This window comes from Syngnathus acus, chromosome 22 (assembly GCF_901709675.1).
Source record: "Syngnathus acus chromosome 22, fSynAcu1.2, whole genome shotgun sequence".
NCBI classification, from domain to species: Eukaryota; Metazoa; Chordata; class Actinopteri; order Syngnathiformes; family Syngnathidae; genus Syngnathus; species Syngnathus acus.
Window position 1 is genome coordinate 4,171,012 of NC_051106.1, and position 10,386 is coordinate 4,181,397.

The 10,386-nt window shown below is 45.0% G+C and overlaps 1 protein-coding gene across 1 annotated transcript; it reads right to left on the reverse strand.

Annotated features, from left to right (window-relative positions):
- Window positions 1–4,810: 4,810 nt before the first annotated feature.
- six4a (SIX homeobox 4a) lies at window positions 4,811–10,315 on the reverse strand. The gene is made up of 3 exons (XM_037240739.1): window positions 9,551–10,315; window positions 7,722–8,392; window positions 4,811–6,823 (listed from the first exon to the last, which is right to left on the reverse strand). Exons 1-3 carry the CDS (start codon window positions 10,282–10,284, stop codon window positions 6,231–6,233), a joined length of 1,998 nt encoding a protein of 665 aa, XP_037096634.1. The 5' UTR covers window positions 10,285–10,315; the 3' UTR covers window positions 4,811–6,230.
- Between the last annotated feature and the right edge of the window lie 71 nt (window positions 10,316–10,386).

The following is a 10,386-nucleotide window of genomic DNA, read 5'->3' on the forward strand; positions in this document are numbered from 1 at the left end:
ATTGATGGGGTTATGGTTTTTTTTTTTTCCCGTCTGTGTTGAGGCCTTTAGTTAACGCCTACCTCCCTTAATTACATACAGATTGTTGTATCTGCACAACCTTTTCACAGTCGAATAATTACCAAGGCCGTTTATTTTATGGGGTGATATAATTTAATAAGTTCCTATGGTTAGCAAACCTAACCATTTGGTGTTTGTCTTTTATAAGACAAACCGCAACCTGCCAAACGGCCCAGAGACCACCAATGTGTGTGCGCGCCGCGTGTTTGTGTGTGTGCACGTTGTGCGTGCATTTGCGAAAGAGATCCTGGCACGGTTGATTAAGATATATAGTGCAGATGTATTTCAACAGTAAAAAAATAAATCTCTATACAACTCTGATGCATTAAATTTACTATACTAGTTTAAAAAACGAGCAAGAGCGAGAGACCCCGGTATGATTCATTTTGATGTATAGGCGCTGCACAGTCCAAAAACAATCTCAATGCAACTGTCGCATTAAATTGAGAAATAGGGTAGGCTACGTATCTTTTTAGAAAATAAAGCTTTGGCACTTCAAATTTATATTTATGGCGTCTTTTAATTTATGTATATCCGCGCAAAGAAGTAATATTATCACGCTGAGTTATCTTGGCCGTTTCCTCTATTTTTCTGGCTCATCATGTTTTTGCAGGTTTGCTCCTTTTATCTGGCCCCCATTTGTGTCTGAGATTAGACCGGCACCGTAGTGCATTGCTCCATGCAGCGTTTTTCGGTGGGCTGAAATACTAAACCGATCCATTAGTAAATGAGTTCTAGGTACCACATTGGTCCGTGCTGCAGCAGTTTTTGGTTCGAGCCTCAAGGATCACATTTCTTCGTCTGCACCACACACACCCTTGAAACCGGATTCCCCTTTTCAATATGCTTATAAGGAGCACATTTCTGGTCCCAAATGGATTCAGCTTAACATTAAAAATGACTGCATGTCTGTTATTCATACTCCATGGTTAGTCAATTAAATCAATAGTTTTAAATATATCAGTAATTTAAATCTATGTAATTATAACAAGTGTCACTTTGTCGCCTTTTTAAAAAGTAGACTAAATGTACAGGTGTTGTGATTTTTTTTAAAATACGCATTTAAATTATTTTATTTAGTTTTTCTTTTATTTTTATCAATGCAATTGTTAGCAAATGGAAAGATTTTAGAGTTTGATTTAGTTATTTCAACTTATGGCAAGAACATAGGGGAAATTCCGTTTTAGATATAATGACATGCAAAAACGCCCTTGACGATATGCGGATGCTGTCAGAGTTGCGTAGCTCAAAAGCACGTGACCATATTCCAAAACAACCATCAATTGGGTTTATTTTTGCCGATCAGTTGCACTCATCTGCCTTTTGGATAGTAATATAACAATTAAGAAAATATTATTGATTATTATTTTTTTGTGAAAACGTGTGGGTTAACGTTTTCTATAATATAAGTTTGATGTTTTTTTTTTTTAATACCTTATCAAATGTCCTTGCAGGCCATATGTCCTCACAGGGCGTATAGGTTCCCAATTTGTGAATGAAAGAGGAGCTTCTGGTCGTCGTGCTGTTGTGGACCTTTTTTAAATGGGCCTAGCTGAGTTGCTGTGTAATAACGCAATAATAATAATAGGAAGAATAAGAATAAAAACAATAATAATAATATACACCATAATATATATGGCTTGCTGCTAGTATCAAAATATAATGCATAAAGAAAATCCTTTCACATGACAGGCGGAAACAACAGTCTAGGGTTGGGTTGGGGGAGCATGCAAATGATTTGGGCTTTGCATTGCAATTTGACCTGATGTGTGTATAAACACATGTGCACGTTGCTGGACATATAACAAAAGGATATATGTGGCTGTGTAAAAGCTTGAGTGAATGAGCTGTCTGATGAGCAGCTCTCGGGTTTCTCTAATATCTCTACCACATTGCGACGCGCCTCCTCCTTTAACCCGAGCAGCCCGGGGGGCGAAATTATTTCAAGATGTCGACTCTCCATCAGCTATACGACCAGAACTGAGCCTCCACTCCCCACCCCTTTTACCCCTGCAAGTAATGCAATACTCGAGGATACTATGAGGCCAACACTTGTTAGTGCTTTCCAAATATGATTTGCAGGGATTTACCTGCCCTTCTAAACTAAGTGTCCCATGCAAGTGTGAGGGACAACACAATAACAAACAATTTCAGTGTTTGTTTTCACCCGCTAAATTACACCAGAGGTGCCGTGTTAAATTATTCCAAACATATCTATTATTAATTGTCCCATTGGGGGAAAAAAATGTTTACGCCAAGCGTTGCCAGGGAAACCAATGAAATGCTACATTTCACTCCAGTCGAGAGGAGGAAAAATAAGAGAGGCTCGAGTGGGAATTCACAAGAGTACGCTTCATAAAAACGTCACCATCAAAAGGCTTCCCCATATAGGAGGGTTTATATTTGTAAAATATGGAGGAAAAGTGAAACGGCTCACAGATGGTTTTCACTCCATCTAAATCCAAAGTGCTATTTCAGCTGCCTTGAGTGGAAGAGCGCTGATGCAGTTTAAATTAGCCCGATAAAGTCCTGCAGGGGCGTTTAGTTTAGTCTGACTTTTTTTCCTGCGTTCAGTGGGAAGTGGAATAAATTCAAGAGAAAATGTGAATTTGACTTAATCGATGTGCATTTTTTTTAAAATTACTTTTACACTCCATAATAGTAAGGGATAAACTATGTTGTCCGTAAAAGTTAATTGGCAAATTAATTACGCATTTGGTTGAGTGTGCCGCGTATACCAAATAAAAAGGCAGACCCTTCTCCCCAAACACAACACAACTGTTGACATGAGTGAGTTAAATGAAATTGGAGCTGCAATTATCAGCTTAACAGTGTTTCCTGTCATGTTGGAAAATTAGACCTGCTACAAGTGCACTGGGCTTCGACCCCCCATCAAAATCATTACGCATTTCCTCCAGAGGGCCGACTCCACAAATGCGTTGCAATTACAGCCTCGGCGCGTTTACGGCGCTGCGGTCCGTAAACACACCACAAGCAAAGTATTTTGTTAGGGGGCGAGGGGGAGGGCGCGTTTTTCTTGGGTGCAGAAATAAACAAACAGCACGGGCTGGAAAAAAAGAAACAAACAGACGTGACACTTCTGGCGCTTGTCTGTGCATGCATGCTGGCAGGGAGGGGGCGCCAAGATGATACTTTCACACACCTCTAATAGTAATTGCTTTGTGTGCGTGCGTGCGTGTGTGTCCTTTCGTCATCACAGGTTTCGTCTGTATCTTTCCCACACTAACTCCTTATTCCTCAATATTGTTCCTCCCAGCAGCCTGGGGAGAGCTAAACTTTGCCGGCAGCAGCGGGAGGCAACCCAGTAGTGGTGGGTCTCTCCGAGCTAGGCTGGTACCCGCCGACCCCTGCCCTCTCATTAGTGGGACGTGGAGCAGCGGAGTACCGTGCTCCCCAGGTCGTGTTACATATGGCTTGCAGTCTGCTGCGACGCATTAAATGTCAGCTTTGAAAGCATCTGAAAGTTCAGAGGTCAGTGTTTTTAATAAGGCCAGGGTTCTGAGGGAGTTCCTTGCTTTTTTTGTCCCTGGAAGTAGGGCTATGTTTTACTTTGGTAAAATAGAGTATATGTATGGAATGGTTGGATTTCCCCCACATCAAGGATGTGATTAAATGTTCATGAAGAATGAACTGCATGTGTGAGGCCACAATGGCGTTCCTTCATCCCATGCATTTATAGGCTTTATAAAGCGAGCTTGACGTTTTCTTCCTCCTGTTCCTCGTCCTCTGCGTGAGAGTCAGCCCATGGTCTCCTGCTCATTGCAAATGGGATATTGTTCTGGCCTACAACAAAGCTGTTTTCACCCTCTTCAATATTGCAGGAGGGGCGGGGGTCACTCGATACCTAACAATCAGCTAATCCACTGCCCATGGCGACGAGGTCACCTGCGCACAGGTAACCTTATCCCAGCCTCGCCCTCCCTTCCTTCTCGGCTCACCCATTTGTCTCCCTGCCTTTGCTCCAACAATGAGCGCAGACAAATAGCCTCTGTTTATGTGCACCAGCAGTTAGATCGCATCCAATTCCTTGGACCTGAATGTCAATAATCCACCGCAGACACACTGCGGATAAAGTCAAATCCCTCCTTGTTTGTCCTCTTGTCAAACCTGGCCTTTTTCTTATCTCTATGTGTGTTGGTCAGGCGCCCACAGAGTGAGGACACATATTTGGTGGGAATTTCCAGAGAATCCCCTCAAGCCATGTGAGGAGTTCCGGCTCTCTGTGGATTGAGCGTCGGTGTGTGAGTGACAGCACCTCAGATTCATTCTTCCACATGTCTGTCGGGAAAAGAGAGGAGGAGGATTGGTTGGGGGGGTGGTAAGGGTGGGGGGGTTGTTTGGCCTTCACCCAGGGAAGGGCTGTTGGATTGGACTGGGGTATGTGGAGCTGTAAGACCCCCCAGCCCAAAAGGCTTTACCTCTGGAAATCTCATTGCTGTTTATTTGAATTACAGGGGCTGGGATGAGAAAAGGAGGGCTAATGAAGACCAGGTTGCCAGGCATGTGCAAACGATCACTTGCAGAGAGAGCAAGCGGCAGCAGGCTCGCTGGATTATAGCACGCTAGTTTCCCCCTCATCCTCACAGTTTGGCTACTTAAATGTTGGAGAGACATGTGCTTTGTGTCTTTTCTCTGTCATAAAGCTGTGCGCAGACATATGTCGCTATGACACCTAGGTCAAAAGCCACCCGCTGTTTTTTTTGCAAGGATCAAAAACTGCCTTTAACTGTTTTTATAAATATAGACTTTTATTGCATTACAGAGATTTAGAAAAATACATTCACATAATTTCAGATAACAAACATATAGTTCAAACTAAGTTTAAAAAAGAAACATTTGCCATCACTCACTTCTTGTATTTGAAGCACTGAGAAATTGGTAGAATTTCATGATGAGTCCAGTAACAAAACAAAAAAAAGTTTGATGCACTCGAGATATGAATGCACTGAGTTGGCCGTTAGGCTGAAATGTCCTATTCTAGTCGTTCATGTCTGACAGGGAGAATGTGTGCTCCCGTGGTTTAAAAAAAAAAAAAAAAAAGTACCAGACCTACGTGACAAATGGCCTCCACATTCACTTGTCTTTTCCTAATCTGACAACCAACAAATATTCCAGTGACAGCAAAGGCGGAGGCGGTGGAAAATCTCAGAATCTGAGGTCTTGCCTTCAGATTGCACAGCTTCCATTCAGTGTTATTCACAATGTAAAAAGCAAAAGACTAAAAATAACCTTATGATTAAGAGAAATCATTGCAACCCCTCTCTGTTTAAAAAAAATACTTCTGTCCCTTTTTTGTTCCTGATCCATTTGGGAAGCATATTTGCGTCGGGAATCGCCAACGTTTGAAGAGGCACGTTAAAAACGGAACACGCATAGCATGGTCACACCTATTTGCAGCATTTTTAACAACATATGAATGACACGTGAACCTAGCGGCATGACCTTGCCATTCAATTCAGTCGCTGCAGAATTGTGTGCTTTTGTTGAGGCCTGTCAAAAACAATCGTGCGAAGCCCGTATAATGTCGTGATGCTAGTGCAAAAGCCGAAAAAGGTACATTCATATTTGAGATTCGAGAGGCAATTTAAGGTGCTTACTGAAGGGCACTTTGTCCGAAGAGAGCAGCTTTGTGTATTGAATGACATATTGTCCGTCTATGTGCGCAGTCCCTCAGTAAAACTGTCCCTCTTCCACAGACCCCCACCCCCCTTTCCCCCCCATGAATGACCTTTTTGGTTTGACCCAGATGACGCATTTAGTTTGGAGGAACATCCTAGTCATGTGACTTGCGGCATGCCAGCACCTGCTTCGGCAAATCAAGTCCACTCAACAGGAAGTAGCAGGTGTTGCCTGTAAAACTGCACTTTTAAACACGCACTCAAGCAACATTCGCCGACTGCTGCAATGAGTCGTCGTGACATGTGAAGAGAGCTCGCTTTTAAACATCTTAAAATTATTTTTTGCATAAATGTCCAGACCTTCCAACAGGCCTTCAATTTTAATCGAGTGCATCTAGGAGTCAACACAGTATTGTCAAATAATTTAACAGGTAAATGAAATTAATGATTTAAAAAAAAAAATCACACCCACACACGCACACTCAAAAGATTATCACTGCTCACATCGACATGAGTGCTTCTGCTTTAAGGTTAAAGGTCAGCCATGTCTTCATCCATCTGAACTGTTTGTAGTTTGGCTAGCTCCTTCCCCTCCACAGGCTCCATGTCCCCACACATGGCCCGCACCATGTCAGTCACACCCGCCGGCCCCGTGTTGTCCAATTTATTCTCTGACAGGCTCATGTAGTTGTTGTCCATACAGGGGCCCATCAAGTGCGAGGGCTGGCCCGCCCGAACCTCGTGTCCCCTGAGGTACTCGGCGGAATGGAGGTGGTGACCGCTCTGGTTCGTTTGGGCCATAAGCGGCGTGCTGACGGTGAGCGTGGTGTAGACCTCGGGGCTGGACGAGGTGGCGGCGGAGACCGGAGCTTGACTAGATGGTACCTCTTCGCCGCTGGGGGTGGAGTAACCCATCTGCCCGCTCGGGTCCAGGTGCAGCCCGTGGTGGTATGAGTAGACGCCTCCGTCCAGAGGCTCCTTCTTGATGGCCGGTTGGTTGACGTTGCTCATATTGTAGAGGACGGTGGTGCTGTGATGCATGGAGGTCATGGACAGCTTGTCTTGCTGCTGAAAGGAGTCGTCGCTGGACGAGCTCACTGCAACATCGTTCAGAGCGATTGCACCTGTGGCCAGACAACAACACATCAATGCTGACATCACTTGAGGTGCACAAGTAAATCCACTCACACTTTTCATATTATTCATACATTTGATTGAGAGGCCTGGGCCTCAAGGCGACTGTTGTCCGTCTCGCACACATTATATTGTTGTAGCGTGAGTCTGTGCTGCCTCAACAGCAAGCTGCACTCTCTGTTTTTCCTTTCAATTCCTCCTGGCGTGGATTCTCTGCTTAATGTCAAAGTAAGTGCTGTAATGGCATATTCACTGTTCCCTCTTAGTGCATTTCATAGCCTCTGATTGCCTGAACCATGTTTTCTCGACTCCCCAGCTCTGAAGATCAAGAGCGCCACGATGATGAGTGATGGTCACTTGCTTTTATTCATCTCGGGGCTTTTCAAAGGACAATCACTCTCTCTATATATAGTACGTATTTGTGCTGTATAAATAAAGTTGTATTGTATGGTATATAGCATCAAACAGTTTAAATACAACCATGAATAGAGACTGCAGATTTGCACTTCGGAATTTAAAAAGGGAAAGAAATGTATATAAATGTTCACCATATCATTTTATACTCTATTAATCAATTAAAGGGGGAATTCAAGTAAAAAAAAACAAAATACAATGTTTTCTATGCAGACCCACTACTCTAAACACAATATTTTGATTAATATTTTTTTTTGTCCATGTCAGAGGGCGGCCATTTTGCCACTTGCTGTCGACTAAAAATGACATCACAGTTGCTCAGTAACGGCCAATTACGACTCAACCCGCAAATGTCACATGACCAATCTCAGCCAACACCTGATTCTGTTTGATTCTGCTGCGTTTTATCTCAGTTATTCAAAGTACAGTGTGTAGACTACAGTTAAAAATCACATGATTTTTCACGCAACTTACCTTGTGTAATAGATGAGGAAGAGGACGAGGTGGAGAGCTGCAGGGGAGGAAGGCCCACATCGCTGTTAAGCAGCGAGCTTCCATCACTGTCAGACACGCCGCTGGGTACCTGCACCAGGCTGTAGCCGCCCAGCGAGGAGCTGAAGGTCAGCACGGAGGAGCCCCCGTTCTGGGCGGCCATGGTGTGAACCCCCTCCAGCTTCACGGGCCCTCCGTTCACACAGCCCGAGTAGGAGGAGGCATACTGCAGGGCCGAGTCCTCAGCGGAGCCTCCCAGTCCTTTCTCCTGCATGTCTTCTCCGGAGCCTCCCATCAGGACCCCGCCGGACGTCCTTAGAGAGTTGAACGCCAAAGGCTGGATGCCCAAATTGAGCCCATTGAAAAGGATGTTCCCAGGTGAGTGGAGGTAAGACGAGCCGCCGTTGTGAAATGTCGCCGAGGTATTATTGGTGACCAGACTTCCATTGTAGAGCCCTCCGCTATTGGATCCAGCAGGCATTTTGATGTCCCCAATTTGCTGGATGACTACCCCACTGTCCAGAGGCCCTGTTTGAATTGGAAGTGTCCCATGAGTGATAACGCCATCTGAGGAGTTGGAGAGGGGCCTGGGTGACAATTCTTCTTGACCTTTGGTGGATTCATCCTCTGTGCTGTGGTTCCCATCTGATTCACTAAGAGGCACAACGTGGAAGACAGATAGTAAGAGAGCAGGTCATAAAATAATAATATATACCAGTAGTCACATTTTCTCATATGTATATTTATAGAAGATTAATGAATGAATGAATATACTTTTGTATGACAAATTTCTAAACCCATTTATTTTTCTAAACCTTAGTTTAAATTTTCCTTGCTGTCCACTGCATAAAAGAGCCATAATGGGTCACATTTGTTGTTGTGTTATGAGGCTATACACAGCTTTGAAGAGCAGGCTGGGCTTGGGAATGCATGGCCCTCTTGTCTCGTGGAGAGACGACCAGCGTCAACAAGCGTGCAACCATTTGGCGCAATAAATTCTAGTGTGATAAAAAACAGCCAGCAGTGCTGGTAATGGCGGTGTGACACAAAACAAATGGCTGAAAATGTTCTTGGGCCTTTACTTGGAATGTAACATTATATTCCAACTGTTTAAATGCTTCCATGGACCATTTACTGAAAAAAAAAAAGTATTTTTGCAGTGTAGTTTATTCATTTATTTAATAGCCTGCTGTCTTAAGATTGATTCTAACAGCTGCACCCCCACCCACCAAAGGGACCCCCCCTCCTTCCTATAGTATTACTCCTCCAGGAACAGTATGGCGTCCACTGAGTATAAATGTTGTATTTTATTTAGCAGGTGTCCATCTTTTGTGTATGTGTGTGTGTGTGTTCTCTCGCTCTCTCTCTCTCTCTCTCTCTCTCTCACACACACACGCACAAAGACACAGAGCCACATTAAAGACAGACATTCAGTGATCAAATAATAACAATGTTTACTCTGTTGGTCGCCACATGCATGCATGTGCACCTGTGTTTGACAAATGATGAATTACTAAATTAAATGTGGCTATTTAAAGTCCCTTTTCGACCAACTCCGAAAGGAACTAATTTAAAGTGTAGTGTGTGTGCGCGCGTGTGTGTGTGCGCGCGCGTATGCGTGTATGAGCGTTATAGTTAGTTTCCACGACACACTTGAAACCGGATCTGAATGGTAACCAGTTCATATTTCAAAACACTGCAAACGTGCTCCACACCCTTAACGTATAGAGTACATATTTTTTCTTACATAACGCATCGGCAGAATTTATGAATTAGAGAATTACGCGCAAGGTGCCTCATATCGGCCTCACCTTTTGGACTGGGCCTCAGACGGGTTTCTGTCCCTCTGCCTCCTGTTCTTGAACCAGTTGCTGACCTGAGTCAAGGAGAGTCCCGTAATCTTAGCGAGATTGCGCTTCTCGGCCGGAGAGGGGTACCGGTTCTGGTTGTACAGGTCCTTGAGTGCGTTCCGAGACCTTTCCTTGAAGCAGTACACCGTCTCCTCGCCGTCCCAAATAGTCCTGGGGAGAGGGTACTTTCTCCGGATTCTGTACTTGTCCACGGCGCCCAGGGGTCTCCCCCGCGCCTTCTCCGCTTCTGTGTAGCGGGCTTTGTACCACAGATCCTGTAGGAAGGTGTGGTTGGACGGGCTGAAGCTGTGGTTCTCCAGAATACTGTAGAGCTCCTGATAGCGAGCCTGGTGGAAGGCGACGAGGGCTTGGGCTTTTAGGATGCTTTCGTTGCCGCGCAGCAGGTCGCTTTGGGGCAGGGACCAAAGAAAACGAGCCAGGCGGTCCACGTTGCCCCCCTGCTGCAAAGCCTCGCAGACGCACGCCACTTGCTCCGGCGAGAAGGCCAGCGAGGAGGCGGCGCTCACCAGCAGCTCCGTGCGCACTGCGTCCGCGTTGGGCGCCGCTCGCTCCATGGACAATTCGGCCGCCTCCAGCGCCACAAGCTTGATGCACTCCCGCCTGTCCGCCTCTTTCACATTTTCCCTCTTGATGTCATTTGCTCTTGTGACTTGTCCGGCTGAAGAAGAAGACATTTTCTTTCTTTCTTTTTTTTTTTTTTTTGCTCAAGGCTTCCCTGGTCGAGTCACTCCTCCTCCCAGCTCGATCAGGTTACCTCCTCGCCATGCGAAGGCGAT

Bases quoted from the DNA above. Each gene is read 5' to 3' on its own strand.
- six4a (XM_037240739.1), bottom strand. From the start codon at position 10,284: ATGTCTTCTTCTTCAGCCGGACAAGTCACAAGAGCAAATGACATCAAG. The intron at 8,393-9,550 runs GTGAGGCCGATA...TGTGCCTCTTAG, and splicing joins TCTGAGGCCCAGTCCAAAAG to TGAATCAGATGGGAACCACA. The intron at 6,824-7,721 runs GTAAGTTGCGTG...GTCTGGCCACAG, and splicing joins TTCCTCATCTATTACACAAG to GTGCAATCGCTCTGAACGAT.